The sequence below is a fragment of the Apus apus genome, chromosome 10 (genome assembly GCF_020740795.1).
Source record: "Apus apus isolate bApuApu2 chromosome 10, bApuApu2.pri.cur, whole genome shotgun sequence".
NCBI classification, from domain to species: Eukaryota; Metazoa; Chordata; class Aves; order Apodiformes; family Apodidae; genus Apus; species Apus apus.
In genome coordinates, this window is record NC_067291.1 from 6,445,850 (window position 1) to 6,468,450 (window position 22,601).

The 22,601-nt window shown below is 36.7% G+C and overlaps 1 protein-coding gene across 5 annotated transcripts in view; it reads left to right on the forward strand.

The window, feature by feature from the left end:
- The first annotated feature begins 1,073 nt into the window (after window positions 1-1,073).
- Window positions 1,074-22,601, forward strand: part of LRRC49 (leucine rich repeat containing 49) — a 40,599-nt gene continuing 19,071 nt past the window's right edge. Inside the window, exons 1-10 of one of the 5 annotated variants that reach the window (XM_051629022.1) lie at window positions 1,074-1,267; window positions 2,062-2,124; window positions 2,650-2,737; window positions 3,394-3,591; window positions 5,098-5,197; window positions 6,104-6,307; window positions 7,823-7,889; window positions 12,498-12,641; window positions 15,665-15,726; window positions 21,424-21,571. In XM_051629022.1, the coding sequence (XP_051484982.1) occupies window positions 1,214-1,267; window positions 2,062-2,124; window positions 2,650-2,737; window positions 3,394-3,591; window positions 5,098-5,197; window positions 6,104-6,307; window positions 7,823-7,889; window positions 12,498-12,641; window positions 15,665-15,726; window positions 21,424-21,571 (1,128 nt within the window). In that variant the 5' untranslated portion in view covers window positions 1,074-1,213. Of the gene's footprint in view, window positions 1,268-2,061; window positions 2,125-2,649; window positions 2,738-3,393; window positions 3,592-5,097; window positions 5,198-6,103; window positions 6,308-7,822; window positions 7,890-11,361; window positions 11,532-12,497; window positions 12,642-15,403; window positions 15,727-21,423; window positions 21,572-22,601 lie in introns of those variants that run through there. The other 4 variants (XM_051629021.1, XM_051629023.1, XM_051629024.1 and 1 more) reach the window with 4 other exon arrangements.

The window sequence follows — 22,601 nt, forward strand, 5'->3', positions numbered from 1 at the left end:
GAGTAGATTAAAATTGATGTAGTTTAAAGCACTTTGTTTATTAGATCTCCATTCAAATTACCAGGCTAATGTTTTGTTTGTTGTTTTGTTTTTGGGGTTTTGTTGTGTTGTGTTTTTTTTTTTAATATAGCAATGTTATATAATGCTTCACTACCAGCAGAGATTAAGCAGTACTTGTAATCATGGGAGAACCAAATGAATAATATAGGCAAGTCTCTCAGAGGGGAACACATCTCTCAGATAAGCCTCTGATACTCAGGTTTATAATCCTACCCCCCTCAACTGTTCAGAACTTCCACAGATTTCTTAGAGCACATAGATTGTTGGCACAGTATTGTCTACATACCATAAAAAGCACACCCCCACACACTATGTTTCTCACAAGGTGAGCCATAATTACATGATTTTTCTGTCAGCCTTACAGCACACGGTAACTCAAGGGACACTGCACCAAGTCACACCCGGGACGGGGAGGGCCGCGGAAGCCCCTGCGGGGCGACGCGCAGCCCGTCCGCGCAGGCGGCCGCACCGCTGCTTCGCCAACCACCGAATTCCTGATGTGTATATTTAAAAGCATCCACCTGTGGGGCTTCGGGACGCCAGGAGCTGCCTGCGGTTGGCAGGTACTGACCTGCCAGCAGCAAGAGCCGACCCAAGGCTGAGGTACCGATCTGGACCCAGACGGGTCCCAGCGCTCCGCGTCTGTGCCCGGGCTCTCCGAGTCAGATTTGCACATGTTGTGACAAGTATGTGCCTGCAAGAAAACTTCCCGAGGCAGAAAAGAACTTGGCAGGGACGTCCAGCTTTGTGCCTTTTCACGGGTTTTCATACACGATCAATTGAATTTAGAATTCAGAAAAACACAGCCGCATCACTGTCTTTCTCCTGACGGAAGCGGGGCGGAACAGCCGCTCGCTGGAGAGCCCGCCTCCCCGAACCCTGCCCCCCAGGCCCCCTACCTGAGGCCGCCTCTCCAAGCAGCAGGTGCTGAGCATCGCTCCCGGAGTGGGCCCCGGGGAACGGGACAACGGGACAAGGCGCCTCACGCCTTCCCGCCGCGCGGGGCCGCGCCGGCAGCCCGGGCGCCAGCGAGGCTTGCCGGGAGCGCGCCGGAAGCGGCGGTTGCCGCGGTGACAGCGGAGCGATTTCCGACAGGGGCGGCGGCCGGCGCGGAGGTGTCAGGTGTTGTGCGGCGCTGAGGGAGCAGGTGTCCATGGTGCCCAGCAAGGGCCGGCCTGGCCGGGCCCCTCGGGCCGCGCCCGGCCCGGTAGGTGCTGCGGGGGGCGGGGGCGTGACGGCCGCCTCTTCTCCCCAGCCGCTGGTGGGAGGGGTGCGGGGGCAGGACGGTGCCGTTCCTTCGCTGTGCCGCTCCCGGGCCGGGGCGCCCCGCCGAGCCCCGCCGCTGCTCAGGAGGGAGGGCCCGGGGCGGGGCGGGCGGTGCCTCCGGGGGTGCGGCCGGGCGGGTCGGGGCCGAGGGGGCGGTGGGCGGCTCCATGGGTGCCTGGCGGGGGGCAGAGGCCCGGGGGCAGCCGCTGGCGCTTGGCGGGGAGCGGCAGCGGGCAGAGGGCAGCTCGGTCTGCTCTGCGCCGGGCCTGGCGGGAGGCGGCTTCCCTGGCGCTGCCTGCGTGCCCCTTGCTGGGGAGTGGGTTTGTAAGCGATGTGTTCGGTATTTCTGTTAAACGCGTTATTATGTAGCAGGTAGGTGCTGTGTTTTGTCATCTAAATCCACTTGAAAGACCAGCACGCTTTGCCTTTCAACATTTTTTCAAGTATTTAAATGTCAACGCTTGTTTTCTTCACAATGGGGATAACGTCCTCGTGAAAGTCACTCTTTCCATGTATTGTTGAAACTAAAACCCGTTTTTCAAAACTAAAAATTCTTCAGCATCGGTGCTGTGATATATATAATAGTTTTGCAAAATAATTCCTTTATTGGCAGATTTTGGTGGTGAAAATACCTTTATTTGAAAAAACAAACAACAAAACAACAAATTGTATTCACCTTTCTGTATTGATTGTCGTTTTTTAAAAATGTAACATTCCATTTCTTCCAACTTGCAGGTTAATAATTGTAGTCTTCAGCTGGTCATTCAGACCTCATCAATTGCAGATAAGAGCAAACCTGTAATTATTACCTTTTCTTTACTAGTTATATTAATGCAGTTGTATGACACAGCCAATTTTTATGCTTTCAGTAGTAATATGTTGACTTTAACATGTAATATCTAATGTATCTCACAGTGTTTGGGTAATTTATTTCACCCTATTAAAGATACATAAAGTAGAAATGTGGAAATATACATAACTGCCATAAACTTATATATATATAAATGATTTCTTATGCTTCTTCCTCCTGTAATTGTGGTACTCATTAAAGGGTGGGGTTTTTAATCTTAATTTAGTCAGCTGTAGTGGAATGTGTTGGTAACTTCCGTATTTTCATTCTGGTTTCCAACAGAGTAAAATTTATCAGTTGTAGTATCTTAACAGAATGAGTGCTCTTTTATTGGAGCAATTACTTAATTTAAAAAATATTTTGTAAAGTTTCCTGAGAACTGCAGTTGTTACTGCACACACAGTTGTTGTCTGTGTCTAGATGTTACTGGCACTTGAAAACTTTTAACATTTATCTTAAATATTGTGTTACAGTTTGAATTCAGGATAAATAAAGAGCAGTCATCTTTCCACAATAGACTTCTGCAGCATGATTTGGAAAAAACCTACTCGGGAAGGCAAGGTGATATTCAGTAGGGTTTGGTTTGTTTATCTGCTGTATATTTTTTCATTGATTGACCAGTGAAGAAAGACCGTATTATCATTAGCATCTGTAAGAGTGACAGCTTTTCCTAATTGGCTGCAGTAATTCAATATAATTACTGCTGCATTGTGTCCTAGTGCAGATGGCTTTTTGGATCACTTTTTGCCTCTCATCTGTCCATGAAGTATCCTTTCTTCTACCTACCAAGTCACAATCTCTGCCCTACTCTGCATTCTCTCACAAGCCACACAGTTCTCTAGTGTAGCATTTTATTGGGTGCTTAACATTTTAATATATTTATACAAAATTAATTTCTAACTCAGAACCCAAATATGAAGAGTATTCCTGTTGTGCTTGCTTTGAAAAGCAAGATATTTGGTGATGCTGCTGCTAACAGTGCCGAAGCCTGGAAGAGCCTTGAAACACAAAACTTCTTGCCACACTCCTGCAGTCTTGCCTATTGTATAAAAACAGTAATTGGCTCGGATAGATCAATTTACTTATCATGGCAATTCTTTACTCTACTCTGGGAAAAACTGAAGACCAGTGGTTGTTCAGAATGGGTTGATTTTTAGGGTATTATGCAATATTGTGGAGTAAATTTAAGTCTGCAGTTTGGTTTTGTTCCCCCACAGGAGACCATAGAGTATTGAGTCCTTTGGTGCGTAATAAGCAGATATATCTTCCAGTACCATCCAGTCTGACAGAACTTTCTGGTTTGGACTTCAAGCAGGATACAGGTTCTTTATCAGGATTTGGCGAGTCCTCTTTTCACACCCCTACAAAATCCAGATCCCGACAAAACAGCCACAATATTGGTTCACTTGTTTCAGGTAACAGCCAGAACTTCTCTTGTTAGTCTCTTTTTTTAATTTGAATTTTATTTTAGCTGATGCTGTATTGAAAAGTTGTGACCTGTGGAACGTGCTGCTTCTGGCTGTCAGAATGTATGACTGAATTATTTATAATCAATTATTATATATAGCAAAACTAAAGCAAATGTTGCCTACTGTTCACTTCAGGTATCAAGAGAAATTAATAAATCATTGTCAGAAAACAGAAATATTTTCTAAAATAGAATGTAGATATTTAAATACAGGCTTTTTCTATACCTTTTTGTAACAAAGGCAATAATAGGGATCTTTCACACGTTTTTAGGAAGATGACATTAGAAGAAAAAAATTCACTGTACTGCCACCTTGTCATGTGTCATACTGCTTTTTAAGTCGCTGATGTTATGTTTATTGGCTTAAAAACCTGAGGCACAACTAATTTTAGACTTTGGCAACAATGTTAATTGTTTTGTTTTGGTCTCAATTGTGTTTTTTTTCTTCACAGTTGTTTTTTTTTTAACTTTGAAGGTTACATAGAGAATGTTTTACTGGTTTGTTGGAGTAACTAGTGATAAAATGTTAGAAAGTAGCGCTGAAAAGATTCTAAATTGAAAAATGTTGTTTTACTTATATATGTATCTCTTCTAATGGCATTTTATAGACAACAATAAACTCTCTACAGTGGTAAAGCAATTAATCTTTGTTAATTGAGGAATTATTTTTTTTCCCATTAACATTAAGAATAAGGGGCAAACATGTAGAAGCTGATCCTGTATTCTTGTGGTAGTATGCATCCATGATGATCCCTTTTTGGCTTATATTTTTCAATGACTTATTTTCCAAATAAGCCAAAGCTTGCAGAACGCATCCATTCTTATATCTTTGCAAATATTTTTAGTCATTCTCTGTCTTCCCCCTTATGAACAAAATGGGTGAAGGTGAAAAAGTTTGTAAATATGTCTTAAAGGGATGCCTGTTTATCTCTTGATAATGGAGTGAAAATAATACCAATCATTACTAGGTATTGCATGCACTTACCTTTAAAAAGACTTTGCTTTAGGTTGTGGCACAGTGGGACTCTTAAAATGTTTTTGTGCTTTAGTTTCTAGATCTATCATATCTACATAAGGTTAGATAGTATCTTCTTTAAGTTTAGGTGCTGAAATTGGGAAACAATTATACACCTTAGCTTAAAACATCATTGGGTATTTTTAATCAAAATAAAAGCATCTGCAGAATATCTGCTTACAACCAATTGTTGTTAAAAATCTCTCAAAGTAAGTAAATTGATGTACTTCGGAAAGAGGATTTAGAGGGATGTAGCTGTAAACAAAAACATGGCAGAAAATAGAACAGACAGCACTGAATGGAGGCAAAATGCACTTTGATGTACTGTGTAACTCTTTACTTGTAATGAGAAGGAAAACTCTGCTTTTATTATCTGTAGTTAACGAAATTATTCTACAAAGAAGTAGCTCATAAATTCTCTGTATGATTTTCTGATAGATAATGTAAATTTTGGGAGCAGTTCATCAAGAACATTTCCTGTGTTGCAACGTACTGCTGAAGAAAAAATCCTGAACTCTGATAGACTCAGCCTGGAAAGGTGAGAAGGTCACACAGCCCGTAGCTTGCTTCTTTTGGGTCTGATGGCCCAAAGGATGAGCATCCTTGCAATGCCTGGTGTCAATGATGTGAGTGCTGGGTTTGGTTTTGTTTTCTGTGTGTGTGCTTTTGGAGAAGAGAAATTCTATGAGTGTCCTTGTAATGAATATATCCATACAGCAGTCATCTCAGGCAGGTAGGGCTTTTCTTTGGAAAATAAGGAGCTAGCTTAAGAGACAAATGCAAGGTCATGCAAGTGATCTATAGAAAGAGACTGTCTTCCTTAGTTATGGTTGATGTATTGACTGTAGAATGGTCTTTTTTTTTCTTAATGGGACACAAAAAAAGTTTTAACTGAAAGACAATGGATTATCTTTCAAAAAAAAAAATTCTAGTATTGGTGGGGGTAAAGTTCATGCAGTCCAAAAAGTTTTACCAGGTCTGTAAGACTCCTTCTGGAGTAATCCTAAAATAAGAATAACCATTTTCAGCATCATTTGCTGTATCTTTTACTTTTCACATTAACACTTATTGGAAATGTAAATTCTATAAACAAAAGAAAAATTGCATAGACATAAAACACTCTTAATTCTGATCTACACAGGCTGCTTATGTGGTATCTGATGGAAAAAAAAAAAAGCAGACTGTTATCTGTTTCATTTTAGTCATCACAACCCAAATCTTCTATGTATTTTCCATTTAAGAAGCAACACTGATTAAGAGGACAGACTTTCAGAGAATTTTGGAAGCACTTCTGCTATATTTTCATGCTATTTTTTCTCTAGTAAGAAGTTACTGCCTTACTTACAGAGTATGACCTTAATCAAGATATATTTTCCTTAGGGGAGTAGGAGGTGGGTTACCAATTTGTTACTTACATACATGTTTTGTTTCTTTTTACTTCCAGGCAAAAACTAACAGTGTGCCCCATTATTGATGGGGAAGATCATCTTCGCCTTTTGAATTTCCAGCATAACTTTATAACCCGGATCCAGAATATTTCTAATCTACAGCATCTTGTTTTCTTAGATTTATATGATAATCAGATAGAGGAAATAAGCGGGGTCTCATCTCTTAGATCCCTAAGAGTCCTTTTGTTGGGAAAGAACAGGTAAAAATAATAGAACTAACTTACACCACAAAGTAGTAAGGTGCTTTAACAACTGTGAACTATCATTGGTTTTGTCACAGTTTTCAGTTTGTGATGCTGGGTGTGAGACCACTGAGCTAGTTCATAACACTAACCAAGTGTTGGGGATCCAGCCAAGGAGGCACACACTTTCTGCCTGTAGTTTTCTTCAGAAACTTACTTTCTTATGTAAATTTTGACAACAGTTCTGAAGTATTTCAAGTGTTTCCATCTAATTTTCTGTTCTGATCAGCTATTAAATGTGTTCTTAGATTTGGGTGACAGGTGAAATGTCTTTCCTTATCACAAAGTATTTGTTTATTCTTCATAACCTATACAAAGTGATTGTGCCTGATATATTTATTTAACTGGGGAAAAAAAAAGATGAATCATGGATTTTGTTACTTTTTTATAGATTCTGCTCTGTTGGGAGATAAAACTTGGGAGATAAAGGTTGTGTTAATTTCTAAAAATGAAGTTCAAATCCTATAACTTTGAATTGTAATAATTTAATTGAACTGTCTGAGGATTTGCTTGCACATCTAAGGGTTGTGTGCTGATTACGTTCAGTTTCCTTATTTTCTTTGTTTAGTAAAGAAAGAGTTGGTAAACAACCTTATATGCAGATTACAAAGAATGTAACTCCTAATTCAGCCTGTATTAAAAACTGGCAACTTTCAGTAGTGCAGTGTGTTACTACAGCTTACAGCTCTTATGTTGAAAATCTCACCTGTAGAAACTAATTTTGTTTATAACAAAATACTGGGACATGGAAAAGATAATTTTAAGGTGCTTTAAGGAATTATTTTCCGAATTTTAATATATTGAGTGCTGTATAGTTTGTTTACATAAAAGTAGCAACTTTTCAGCTTGATATCTATGTGATCTTGGATTATTCTCGAAGCAAAAGCACAGTACATGTGATTTTTAATATCATCAGCCAGTAGATGATGCTGTGGAGTATTTAATAGCTTATGTTTAGACTCTGAGAAAATAGGACTGAAAAAATTTAAGACAGTGAAGCTGTACAGGGATGAAATACTGCTGAATGTAGGTACGTATGTTGTGTAGAAAGGGCCAGTGGCTTTCAGATTTTTCTTACTGTTTTTTAACAAACTCTCAAAAGCTTGTGTCACTATAGTCTTTCTTTAAACTGTTTTGAAATTAGTAATGTGTTTTTTTGTTATCTAGGGATCTGGGTAGGTTGGTTGATGACTTTGCTTTCTAGTGGTGCAAGTGTTTCTTCCCTTTTCATCTTCTTAGAAGAGCCATGTACATGTACACTGCTGCTATTGTGTTACTGACAGTCAGAAAGGGAGGGGATAGTTTCAGGCAGACATTAATTTAATATTTTTTTTTTAACATGATTCATAACTTTGTTATTCTCTGTTACTCTTCGCAGGCAGGAACAAATGGCTATGTTTTGTATTAGATGCTAAATTAAAGAGACTTTCTCTAATGTGAAAAATAATTCGTGTCATAATTGAAATCTTTCAGGATAAAGAAGATTTCAAATCTGGAAAACCTAAAAAATCTTGATGTTTTAGATCTTCATGGGAATCAGGTACAGTACAATAACTTGATTATTTTTGTTTCTTGTGTAGTCATCATGCATTTTCTGTCTTTTACCAAACTATTGCTTTTTGAAAGGGAGCTGGTAGCAAATTTTGCAACTCTTGAGGTCACAGAAATTGGGAAATGAGTAAAAGGTGATATTACATTTTGAATCTTGGTATTAGTTCTTTTGTACATTCAGCATTGTACTTTTGAAAAGTTATCATGGTTGAAATGCTGAGTCAACAGTGTATAATAGCACTCACACCTACAGAATCATGATCTAGCCTAAGCAGTTGTGGTGCAGTTACAATAATGAGGTCTTTAAAATCATAGAAGAATTTAAGGTCTCGTTGATTCTTGTGTTGTTTCTACTGTTGTTGATCTTACAAAACTAGATCCCTTCCATAGCTATAGAAGACTTAGATTTATACAGGAGAAAGCAGATTGTGTTCAAGCTCTTGGCTGCTTCTGAATGGACTTAAGTCACTTAACGTCTTTTCAATTTCCCCAGTTTGAGACTGAGCAGTCATTTGTTTCAATCAATGCATTAAGTTTTAGTTGTAGTACATGTAAGAGGAATTCTTAATGGGTATGTTAAATTCACTACATGAATATTCTAAGATACTTGCAGTGTTATTTTGTGTGTGTATCTGTGTTCAAAGCTATTGCTGATATCTTCAGAGGATCACTGGACAATTCAATCTTGTTTAAAAGTTACGTTAAAGGTATTTGAAATGCATTAGTTTAACAAAATGTTAACTCTTTCATGATACATAGTGATTCTACATGAGGTAAGAAATATCAGCAGTCACTCTTAACAGATGCAGAATATAAATACTCAAATATAACATGGCCAGAATATCAATATTCTTTACCTTATTTTTCAAAAATAGTTCTAGAGCCCAGCTAGAAATTGTTTGTTCAAGTTCATGGAGTAGTACAAGTTAAGAGGAAATCTAGTTTTAATCATAGTTTTTACCTCCCTCTCTTGAGTTATAAACCAATTCCATATATGGAATGTGAAACTTCTAAGACTGGAAAACTTGCAAGAGGTTGGAGCTGAGAAAAACAGAAGGAGGAAAATTTAATTTTGTTCACTTTTGGGAGAATATTTTTATTTATTTGGGTGCTGGTTTTTTTGGATAATATCACTAGATCTGAACTTTGAGACTTCTCCCAACTGAGTGAGAAACATACTGGGAACCACATGTTTTTTAAAACAATGAGGTGTAGTTATATATGCTTAATGATAAACCTTGTATGATTTATTTTTTTTTTTCTAAACCAAACGTTTAAATGCATAACTATTTAAATAAAATCCATTTGTATAATAAATAACCAAAAGAAAGAAGAAAAAAATAATCAATGTAATGTCATATTACTACACTTTGTTTTTCTATATGATTTTTGTTTTTCTATATGATTTCTATATGTTTTTCTATATGATTTAGTAGAGGTAGTAGAGGATTTTAATACTTCCCAGTAAATATTTATAAGGAAACACAGCATCTTAATAACATTTAATCAAATTTTTATGTAGAGACTGTTTCTGTAGTTATTAACATGCTCATATGGACACACAACACACTACATCATTTGAAGCCCCTGCACATGGTTGTGTGCATGGTATATTTAATGGACTGCAACTTAAAATTTATTTTGAACTAAACATTTAATTTCTAAATAGTGTGCTTCCAAGCACTATAAATAGTGGATGGAGAGAATGTGAATTGTTAGCTTAATCTTTGCTGTCAAATAGTAAAAACGGTAGATGTTCTATATAAATGTTTTAAAACTTTATATTTTAGGAAGGGTTAAAATGGATTTAGTCTTCTAGTGAACTGATGTATTCCTGTTGAGTCAAGTTTATGCTGAATTTCATTTTAACTTCATCTACAATGAAGCTGATTCTGTAATGTGTTAAATTTTAAAAAGTCAGTAGTCACTTTTTGTGTTCTGTTTTGTTCTGTGAATAATTGTCCTTACAAAAAATTCAAGGGTAGAAGTAAAAGGAGAAAAAATGCAACTTGACTTTTTTCAGACTTGAACTTACTTTTGATAATCTCAGAAATGTGTGTTAAAAGATGCAACTTCTGTGTGGTTTAACTGTACATGGGGGATAATGTGATGCATAACAATCTTTTCTGAAACATATCTATTTCATAGCCAAATATTCAAACATAAAACCAAACAAGACAATAGATTAGTGATTTTGTTAAATGTTTATAGTCTTTGACCTATGTATTAAAAAAGCAACTAAAATGAGTTGGTAATCCTTTTTGTTTTATAATTAATAGAAATAGTCATCGTTCCTTTTTAGTAGAATAAATATGATTTGAATTCCCTAAAAAGAAGGGATAATGACTTTTTATTCAACCCACACCCAGTATGTATTAATTTGTTTAATTGCTGATCTGGAGTTGAACCAGGACACAAGTGTGTCTTCATGTGTGCATGTGTAATTCTAACAGAGAAAATCCAGTAGAATTCATCTTAAAACTTAGCTAAGTGATGAAGAGTATCTGTATATGTTGCTGATGAAATAATTATATTTGTGTAAACAGTAAAATGATTGAAGGATGAATATTCTGCATTGTGGCATGTTGAAATTTTAGCTAAACAGACATCTGCAAAGGTCTGTGCTCTTCATGCCAACCATCTGCTCTTGGCTTTGCTTTTACAGGTCTTTCTGTCAAAATATATTGTTCTAACTGGTGGTATTTTCTCTTGCTTTTGCTGCAGTATTTCTGTATCCTGATAATTTTTATTTCCTACATATAATACACATAAATGGAAAAGGCACAATAGTTGAATTAGCAGTTGAATCAAAAGTTGGTTTTAGATGTTATTAAATTTTGCTTTTCCTATCTACATTTTTATGCTTTTTAATGGAAAAATATCTGAAATACTACTTATAGCAGAATATTCTGGTCATATATATGCATAGGTGTGTATTTAAGTCCATTTTATATGTGTACATACATATATATATGAAAATTCCCAACGAAATTGAGTTCTCAAACTGATAAATAACAGCTACCTTACCTCTGCTCACATCCCAGGAGCTGATAGACACTTTCTGGAAATTAGCACGGCCAGATTTGTACTGGTCTAAAGCATCAGATAGTTCATTGTCCCTGGGACGGGGTGTGATGCCAGTCGCTATCTTGCTTGTCTGCATCTAATTGCTCTTGGCAGCTTTGAGGGGGAATAGCATGTTGGGTGTTGAAGGGAGCTTATAGTGGTCCAGCAGATGATCATTCTAATTGGAAGGGAATTCATTGTACTTGTTAGCAGCTTTGTGCACTGTATCCTTGGATGCACTGCCACACATTGTGGAAGGCTGAAGTCTTGTCTTTAGGATAACGGGCTCCTTTCTTTCTGCCATACAGTATGGGTTTCAGTAACAGTATGACAGGAATATCCCCTGCAGAGTGGCAGTACTTTGTCTTCTCCATCACAGATTGCTGAATGCAAGTCGTGCTGAAGTGTCTGAATAGGTGCTGGAAGACAGAATGCAGAGCACTATGAGAGATAAATATCTGGATAGAGATCCTTGAGTGGATCACTCTGAGAAGTACAAACAGCAAAAAAGAAAATGAGCCTCGATAAATTGCACTTGTGCTCTAGAAGTCAAAATAAAATTAAGGTGCAGTAGCTATTATGACTCTTTTGATGTTTTTTTTTTTTTAAATCAATATCATGACAATCTTTAAAATAGGCTGTTAAATATAAAAATGAGACTCTGGCAGCTGCCAGTTTACTGTAGCTTTATTTCATCCCCTCAATTTTCTAATCACAGGAAGCCATGAGTTAACTGAAGGAGTGCTGGGCACTATCCAGCAAAGGTGCTGTGTATCCAAATAAAGGATGACACTGCTTTTTTATCTGAGTATATCTTACTCATTCCAGCAATTACTTTCTCATACAACTTCCTCACAGGTTCCAATGTCAGAATAGTTGCTTCCTTCTCCAGAGGGCTGTGGCAGCTCCTTGCCCCTGACTCTCAGCAGCTCCAGTTCTCGTGACCTGCTGGGAAGTCTGTCAGTGGAATGTCTGTCGGCAGAGCTGGGACCTTCTGGCTTTTTAACAGGCATGAAGGGAAATTGGTGCAGACTTCTGTGGCGCTAGAGAGATGTGATGACACATATTCTTGTAGCATAGATATCAGAGATATGGATATGTTTGAGTGCTTTTGCAGACAAATGAAGGATGAACCATCCACAAAAATCTCCTCATTTTGGTATACCATGATATCAGCAATGTCATCTTATTTTTATGGTATCGTCAAGATTGCTGAAAACAAGCTACAGTCTGCTAGAGATTGAGGACTAGTATTCACTAATATCTTTCTACTCATACTGCAGTAAAATTAGTTAACCCTTCCTTAGCATTAGGAATTCAGTTACTTTGTCTGTGCTGTTCTGTAGCAGCAATTTGTGACGTGATGATTAAGGTTTAGAAAAATACACAAGAAGCACTATATTGTATTAAGTTGATGGTTCATGTATGCTTTTTAAAAAGCTACATACATGCAGATGTATGTACTACATACACCTGTTGCATATCTATATAAAACATAGTATGTATTTTTATAATTATACCTCTTTCACAGATTACTAAAATAGAAAACATCAGTCATTTGAGTGAACTGAGAGTGTTAAACCTCGCCAGAAACCTACTGAACATTGTAGAAAACCTTAACGGACTGGATTCCCTCACGGAGCTCAACCTTCGTCATAATCAAGTCTCTGCTATAGTAAGGAACAAAATTATTGTATTTTTGTTTTCTTTTGGTTTGTTTTTAACAAAATGCACTGTTTCTGTAACTTTTTAAAACCATATCAGCATTTCAGATTTGTGAAATCTTGTGCTTTCCCATATTTTGTTGCTTTTCTTGCTGCAACACACACTCTTACAACATACAGGCAAAAAAACCAGCAGTTTATTTTTGGACTTACTTTGTTTAGATGTGATTGCTTGTAGGGATAGCTCATGATGGTTCTCCAGGCTTTTAAAAAAGATTCTGAAGCAGCTTTGTGGTTCTAACACATGAATTTGGAGACTTCTTTCATACAGTGTGTTTCCTAGGAACAAACCCTCTCTTGATTGCTGTAGCTCAGCTAAGCAGCCAGACCATCTTAAATTTCATCTCCTCATTAATATTTCTGAGGCAAATGCAGATAAAATTAGGTATTGATTTTAAAAGCAGAATTTCCCAACTGTGCCTTTAACCTAGTGTTTTAAGTCTTTATGTTCTAAAAAATAAAGCTTTGGACATTGCAGTTTGAGTTGTAGGTCAAGTATGGCAAGTAGATTAATTGAACAAACACATTTTAAAACAATACAGTAAGTTTACTTAAATAGCTATGGTTTTCTGGCCCTTGTTATTCCTTTAGTTCTTGGTGTCTGCCATTGCTGTTGGGCTTTTCCTTTCATGTACTTCTGCTACTTGCCATGCATGAGCTCAGAAATAAGAAATTTCTGCTCATTGCTCTTTCTGTTACTGTATCTTCCCCCTACATCAGTTATGTTACCTAGAATTTTCTTCCTTGCTTGTAGCTGCTGCCTTTTCACTCCTCTAGGGTGTAGCTTGTGCTTGCTCTGTGCTTTGTGTTGACACAAATGAAAAGTCAGCATGAAATTTCAAGTAGTGATTTACAGGCTTGAACTCTGTGCTGTATCTCAATGTAATGTTTTAGTCTTTCCTGTCCACAAAGTGATTTGGAAGATGATCTGTTCAGGGCAGTGCTTTATTTTCTGTAATTGTGGTTTGTTTGGGATTTTTTTGTTTGGTTTGGTTAGGTTTTCTTTTTTTATCTTGGTTAAATTCTAATGGAATGGTGTTTTCTATGTGTGATTTTGTTTCATTTTTAATTGGACAGTGGTTTTAGCAGGTATGATGCTAACTCTCCTTCCTCTAGAGAAGGACTCAAATCATACGAAGGCAAGTCTTGGAAACAACATGCTGTCTGAAAATAAGTTAAATATCTTTCTCTTTCTGTACATTTTTTGTTAACCTTCTTTATTTTCCACCTTCCCCCTCCACCTGCTGTAAGTTTATTATTCTTGCCTTTGAGGTTTTTTGCAAATCCTTGAATCATTAGTAGTTACTATTGTAAGAATGAATTATGGCTCATCCAAAGCTATAGTATTTTAAAAGGCAGTCCTGAGGCTTGCCTTCTAGCTGAATCACATATTACAGGATTGGAAGTGTCTTCAGGAAGTCTGACTATTCTCAAGAAGAGCAAATAGAATAAATTATTACAAAGAGTCTCATGGCATTAAAAGCATGAATCTGTACATACCACAAATTACAGAATGCCTGTTTACTTTCCAGTTGTGAATTCGCATCCACTGTTAGCAAGATGAGCTGTGTTGTTTGTGGGTTTTTTTGAAAGATGGACCTGTTTGATTGCTTTGGGTTATCAAGAGTAGAATTTTGGTTTTTGTCATTTGCAGCTTGATCTTGGACTTGAAAGAGGAATGGTCAAGGTGTTTACCATCTTTTAACAAAAAACTCCCGCCCTGTATGTCCACTGCCCTGTTTGACTTTGTATCAAAACAAGTGGCTGGAGGCTTTGCTTTTTTTCTTTCTTCTTGTTTGATCGTTTTTTCTCCAATCCTGTTGGGTTTTTTTCTAATGCCTAAGATGTTTGCTATCATGCCTGTGTGACTTGCAACCTATGTTACAGGACAGCAACACATCATGCTGGTTATTGTCTTTGGGGGAAATTACTTTGTATTCTCCAGTACAAAAATATTTGATTAATTAAAATCCTTGCTGCTTAAGAATAACTGGTCACAGCCCTATAGTGCCTGTCTTCATGTGTATATCCACCTGTATCAGGTGCACTCACCCCTTTAAGCATCAACACTACTGAGTAGCTTTAGGGACAGGGGCGATGTTCAGATGTAATTCTGTTGTGAACTCAATCTTTCATGGCCTGATCTGGGAGGATTTGGAACAGGTCTGAAGCAGGAGCTTTGCTGCTGCAGAGCTGAGCTAGTAAGCCCTGCTTATTGTAAACAGAGCTCTGGCTCTCAGTAATGCTTGTTAGCTCACATTCAGTGTTGCATTAATAGCAACTGCATGGTTTGTTTAGAGCTGGGTAGTGAGCCCTGTGACATTGCTGTCCACTGGTTCTAAGTTGGAGCATGTTCCTTAATAGGATAAGGAGATACAAACTTTCAGCTGAGGGGCTGGGTGTGAAGTCTGAATGGCATTTGGGTCAGTGCTGACTGTGCTGTCTGGCCTTCATGGGCTTATATTTCATAAATGAAACTCATTCGTTATTATAAATTTTAATTGTAAAGGAGACAGAGTCCTTCAGATCATTCTCTGGCAGAAGAGTCTCTGCTATCTGGTAGTGCAATGGTACTGCTGTATTGCACTAAAAAAACCTTATTTTGGCATGATCACAGGATAACCTTTTTTTTTTTTCCTTCTTCACATTGTGTTTATCCTGCACCTTAAATGCTGAGACAGCACCTTGGCTTATTTCCCAAAAGCCTGTTCAGAAGCCAGCAGCAGCCTTATTCTCTTTTCTTTAACATGATTTGCTTTGCAAGTGATGCAGCTTGTTCTGCAGAGTAGATATCTCTGCACTGAAACACTCCCTTGCAGTCTGCACTAGGGAGAAATGGAGCTGCATGTTCAACAGAAATCAATGTTGCAGCAAGGTTATAGCATATAGAAATGAAAATATTTCATCAGGCAAGGTAGAGAGGGTCAAGAGCTACTTTCAGCTACTGAATTTATGCCTCTATCTCTCCTTCTAGAAAGATGTGGATACTTTGCCCCGTCTTCAACGTCTCTTCCTCAGCTTCAACAACATATCTAGGTAAGGGAAATAGCAGTTTGCTTCCTATATTTGAAGGAGCCTATTGGAGCTGTATTTAATTAAAATGTAAATTCAAACACTATGAATGCAGATACTTTCTTCCCCCTAACATGAGATAGCATAATCAAGCCATTGTGTGTTTTCTACTTCAAACCGAAAAATTCTTGAAGCCCTTTGCATGTAAATGCAGTTGTACTTGGAGTATTCTACTGAGAAACTTATTTTTAATTAAAAATTATCTTACTGTTTACAGTGATAATAAAATGAGAAATAGTAAATATGCTGTTTTACTGTTAAACTACATATCTGCTAAAACAATGTTGCACAAGGTTCAAATTTAATATACAGTCACCTTTTTGTGGAGTTACACAAACTGCTGAGTCAGATTCTGTGTATGATGATTAGATTATTTCATGCTTATATTTTACTTGTCCATATATTAATAAAGTCTGAAAGGTATATTTGTGGTTATTTCCCTTTCAAAACCAGATGGCAGAAGCAGAATACGTCAACTTGCAAAGCAGGGCTTTTATAGTTTCTAGTAGCTAACTGCATTTTGTTATAAAAAGAAATGTTTGTCTTCCATGGTTTTTCATATTAATGCATTTTTGCAGTCTGCATTTATACTAGTGCCACTATTTTTTAAAAAAGTGCCTAAATTATCTTCATTTTAGTATGGTTTTTTCCCCCCCTTCAGTCACCACCTTTGCTTTGAATTAAGTAATTTAATGTGGGTTAGGGGAAACATGCTTCAGGTTCTAATTACTGCAGATATTATGCTGCTCCTGTGGTATCTGCTTTCTCTGTAAGATGTTATACTTAGTATGAGCTTTTATTGTAATAGGTGCTTGAATATTTTAACTTGACGTGCATTATGGTTTTTGCAGACAGCTCCTTAAGTGTTCCTTAAGTTCTTGAAAGTACCAATGCAGTATTTTTAAAATACTAATGTGTATTAAGCATTAAAAAAATAAATAAATCAGAGATGAACTGCAGGAATCTTTAATATGCTTGTCCCTTAATTAATCTGCTAGAGAGGGTGTTGGCATTTTTACTCTGAATAATTTCCAGTATTGAAACAGGCCTTTTGTTTCTGTTTTTCTAAAAAATGTCTTAGCTTGGCAAGAACAATGAGGGACTGCAGTAGCTGGCTCCCTTGCGACTGGGGAGCATCACTGCAGTCAGTGGAATTTCTGTAGCTTTTTATATACTTTGTCTTGTGTAGCTTTCTGACTTCTTTCTCGTGTTGTTTTATGCAAATTCCTGTTATTTTTACAGTGTTCAAAGAAGGAAAGACATTTCTGTAAGGTTTTTAAAGTAGATTTCTTAAACTTTATGTAATCAATAGCTTGCTTCTTGGTACTTTTTCTTGGTACTTTATCATGATTGATGTAATTTGTTTATTGGGGCTTCAGTCAAACTACTGGTAGATGTAGTCTGTTTTTCAGTAAGCTAGGAATACTTATTTAGAACATTCATGCAAACATGTAATTTGGTTTTAATTTGTAGTTGGAATAGGTATAAAAATTAATTCTTAATGTCAAAGACACTGCTGTTCTGTGAATTCTGTGTACATATGTGGGTAGGTGGATGGATCAGTTTAACTCTTTATTTACCATATGGTTTGAACTGACTGAAGAAGTTATATGCAACCATAGTACTAGTGTGCTGTGCTACATCTGAACATTTCTACAACCCTTAAAAATTATCTTGTGTGGTTTTGAGCCACTTGTGTGCATTTACTCTGTGCCATATGGTAACTCTAAAAATTGTTTTTCCTAGCAACAGTCCTTACAACTGACTTTTCTTTTAGACAATCAAATTGATACACAGATACTCTAATTCATTTATCTGTAGTTGCATAGAGAAAACCTGTAAATGGAAAAAAACAAAGTATGTTGCGAAAACCTGGATGTATTTATGTTACAGGTTCATTAAAACATTTTATTAGTGATTGTTAAAAATATGTAGCATTTTTGAGGCAGTGCTCCCATGGAGAGTTTTGCTGCTTGCTATTTTTGTATGTCAGCAAAAATGATTAAGTGTTTAACTGATATGTACTGACATACATGAATTACTATTTCAGTAAAAGATTTGGGAATGCCTTTTAAAAAGTGTCATTATTTCAGGCATGAGAATCTGTCATGGGTTTAATCACTGATGTTCTTTTTCCCTCATGCTTCAGAGGAGGACCCAGAATGCTGCTGCTTCTCTGCAGAGCTTTTAGTGAAAAGGGATGTATTGGCAAGATAATATAATCTAAAGCCAAATGCTGTAAAAGTTGATGCTGATTTGAAACAAAAGAAATCTTACTTCTGGCTTAAGCCCCCAAAAAATTAGCAGTTAGAAACTGAAGGTTTTCATACCTGATGGCTGAAGGTAATACATATCTCTAGAACTAGTGATAAAGAAGGGGGAGAAATTCCATTTTTAATTTGTTGTGAGATACTAGGAAGAGATAACAAACTCTCTTCTTCAGAAAAGATGTCACTGAGGTGTTCATATTTCAAAATGTGAAACCAAGGAAGTTAATTTTTTAGTCTTGGAAACAAAATACATATTTTCACTGTTAAACTGCTGTCCATATTTGCAGTGTTTGCTTTTTCTTTTAGTAAGGCATGTTGTCTAGCCATATGGAAGAAGTGGGACACCAACTCAAAGGACATGTAATTGTTTTTCTTTATTTGGTTCCTGAATTGGAAACCTGACAGAAGGAATGTTTTTAGCCTAGTAAAACCAAGAAGATACCATTTTTTCTCCCAGCAGAATGAAAATTTATAAATTCATTGTTAAATACTTGAACAAAAGCAGTACAAAGGAATGAAAGGTTGACTGTGGCGATATTTATTATTATCAGTAGTTTAATGGTTAGAAACCTGGGAAAATGCAAGCTTACTTCTTCAAAAGTTTTTTGAACATACAGTCCTGTCAGACTAGTTTAGCCCAGTTTCACAACTTGTGTCTGTGTTGCTGAAGCTACCATTCTAGCAAAGATAAATTAACCTAGGAATAAAGAAGGGAAGGGAGGGAAAGGTGTTTGCTGTAGTTTGGTGGGACTGCTGCAGGAGAAGGTCTTTTGGAAAGAAAATAGTTGTTTCACTTGAAGATTGATTGAGGCAGTTTGAAACAGCATCATCCACAGCTGCTTTGTATTTCATGAGCAGGTTAAAGACTTTTGTGGTGAGCAGAGGCTAGAGAGAGCATTGAGATGTGGTCTCTTGATTCCCATAGAGTGGTCCCCACTTGGCTCAATCAGCTGTCTGTGTGCTGAAGCAGACAGAAGCTTGGTTGTAAAGTATGTGGTCTGTTTGGTAAGTGTATTACATTAAAGCTGTGCTTGGCTTTAGGACTGGCATACCAGTATGACCAGTACGGTGTATTAGACTTTCTACATTGAATTTCTAAAGCTCTAATGTCTATACAAAGGTGTGAAAACAGAGCTATTTTGCAGTGCTATTTTACTCTAAAATGGAGCTGCTAATAGACAACTAAAAACATAAAGCATTTTAGCTGCAGAATGACTGTTCTGGCATACTGAAGCACTGAGCATTTCAAAGCACAGCAGTATGTGTAATTGGAAGGATGTGAAAACACCAGCGAACTTTCAACTTTTCTGTCACTTCCTGAAGAGCTTAGTTGTGTTAAAAATCTGTGAATCATATGGAATGGCAGAGGCACTGTTTGGTTAAACATTTACTGGGAAGTGTTTGGAGTAAATATATGTAATGCTTGTAATATATTTACATTATTGAAACCTAATTTTGAAGACCAACAAATTTTCATATTTGTCAAGCAAAATCTAACTTCTGTGTCTTTTGGGAAGATGATCTATTATCTATTCAGGGCATACTGACTCTGTATTTGGAGTTATATGTCAGCCTTTTTGTCTTCCAAAAATGTGGTCATGCAAGCTGTTTTATGGAGAGGAAACTGGATCACAAAAATAAGCAGAAGATTATAATCAAACCTGTCATCTTAACCACATGTACAAAACAGTCAGTTCTTCAGATATGCTGAGCACCTTCACTGCCTTCACTTTAATCTGTGCAAAGTTCATTATCCATCAGTTGTCATGTTTTAGTACACTAAGCAGAAAGGCAGTATATTCTTCCACTTTGTCTTTTTTCTGCTGCATCCATTTTGTATATTGTGTAGAAGTTACTTGTCTGATGTACCAATTGTGTTGGTTTTTTTCAAGATTTTTATCAGGTGTTACCTTTCCTTTACTATTGTTAGCTTATGTGGGTAACCAGGCCTTTTTTCTGCTTGAGGCTAACTGCTGTTTGTTGATACTATTTTATATTTAATCTGTATTCCTTTTTGTTGTTGAATACATTGTTTTTGTCTAATAAATAGAATCTTTCAGGGATATCTGATTGTAAAACAGGGTATTGTGACAGATCCAAAGCCCTTTGTAGCTGCAGATCAGTCCTCAGCAGATTATTGTATGCTTTTTTGAAAGCTGGGTGATAGCAATGATAAAGACAGTGCCACTTTATTCAATTATAGTCTTTAATATGAATATCTGTACTATGTGTGATTTCTGATCCCTAAGATCAGAGCATACTTAAGGCTGGGTATCCTTTCAAGTATTAGTTGAGGAAGACTTTTCTTACCAGCAAGAGTGAGAACTCTAACCAGTTGGGGCAATCAGTAGGACCATCAGATTATTTTGAAAATTGCAATAATTCAATATTTTCCACTTGAAAAGTGGTCTCTTATTTCAGAATGTAATTAAGTATTTGTTTATTTGGTAAAGCAATAGTCTGTTTCTATTTTGTGATAATCATTGATTATTTTGTCATTTTCAGATTTATTTTAAACTTCATTCTCAAAAATACAAAGTCAAATTATTTCATACTTTCCACTTGAGTTTATATTTAACTTAACAACACAGGCTTGACTTTTGAAGGTCAAAGTGCATAAGGATGGGTGCACAGTTGTATATTTATATATACTGTAATCAATTTCTTAAAAGGCATTGAAGAGTCCTATTTACTTCAATAACACTTCAGCTTTTTTAAATCAAGGTAAATAGTTCTCTGTTTAAAAATGCTATTTATCAGTCAGCTGCTTTCTTTTCACATTCCATCTTCAGCGAAAGGAACATGATACAGGCTGCACATCTCTAAATGCATTTTACACAGGCTTGTTATTTTTGTGAGGAACCCAAATCAGATTATGTCTAAAAAAGCCAAATTTTTAGTTTGTAGACCGAACTTGGAACAGTTGACAGATCTGTTTTGAAGAATTGGTGCTTTTTGTAGTTTTCTTCCAATATTTGTTGATGTTGCAAACAGCCAGGATCTTTCTGTGGTATTTGTAGTTGGCTTTTTTATTGTATTTTCCATGGTTTTTATGCTGGCTTTGGCAAATAAATCTTGTTTTTTGGAATATGAGTTTGTCTCCTGTTTTAGGGGGTTTTGTGGTGAAACTAAACTGCCATAGTTAACAAGTTCTCCTTATTCTGCATCTTTTTTTTTTTTTACCCAAGTTTGAAGAGGTTAAGAAGTTTAACAGTAGCAGCTGTTGGTATTTCAAAATACTTTAAATTTCATTTATCATACATAATATTGATGAGTGTGGTTTTTTTCAGTACAAGTAAATATTAATGTTCTGTCCTTGAGAAATCAAATCTTCCATCTCAAAATTTTTCCTACTCTATGACATTAAAACTTTAAACTTTTTTGGTTACAGTTTTGAGGATATTCTGTGCCTTGCTGATTCTTCATCTTTGTCAGATATCACCCTTGATGGCAATCCAATAGCTCAGGAGACATGGTACAAACACACTGTTCTCCATCATATGATGCAGCTCCGACAGCTAGATATGAAGAGAATCACAGTAAGAAATTCCTGTTTTCATCAAATTTACTAGATCCTTAACTTCAGAAGTAAAATGTAGGGTTTTCTATGCATATATGTATATTGAAAATACCATCCTTTTTCCTTGAGTTAGTGTGGAATCAAGTGGTGCATACACAGTACAGTATTTAAAATGTTAACCTTTTTCCATTTGTTCAGGATTATGCAAGGGTGTGCTTTTATGCTCCATTTTAACATGTTTATTTTTAAATGCTTAAACTCATCATTAGTAAATACTGTGTGATCAATTACCATGTGACATGAGAAAATCTGCAAAGCTTTTGGTTAGAACTTTCTCAACACAATCTTTACTGGCTTGCTGTGTAGTTGAAAAGGGACAGCGTATTTCTTCCAAAGGAATAGCTGTTCACCCTAAGCTGGAGTTGTTGGTATTGTCTTTCATTTAAAAATCTTGGTTTCTTTAGTCTGCCTACCTAAGGCAGCGTGATGTGTCTCTGTCTGTATTTCTGCTGTCCTTACCCAAGCTACTCTCCCCATGCATTTGTTTCTGCTACTCAGGTTCAAATAACCTTGATAAAGAAGAGAGGACTTGCTGACAACTAAGTCTCCTACAGACTCCTGAACCTTTACTGTAAGGTAGAGGATAAAGGGCAATCACTGGAGCCTTACCATTAAGTCAGCTATTTTATCTCTTAATATTGGAATAGCCATGCTAATTCTTCTACTCAGAAGTGATGTTTAAGCATTTTTCTTGTTCCAAGAAAAATCTATCCAACAGTAAAATAGCACATATAATATGCTCTACAAGCAGCAGTGTTGTAGTGTTATCTTTTTTGATCATGTTCTAACATGTATACCTTATTTAATTGCTCATTTGCTTTGTACAACAGCTGTACTGAATTAGAAATTGTACCAACTGCTTTACCATCTATCCAGTTGTCCTGTAGCCAATCCATGCTGAGTTCAAAACAGAGCCAGTTAGAAAGAAAACATTATATTAAAAAAATGCTTTGAGGAATGAGTTTTACTCCCAGCACCAAAAGTACTAA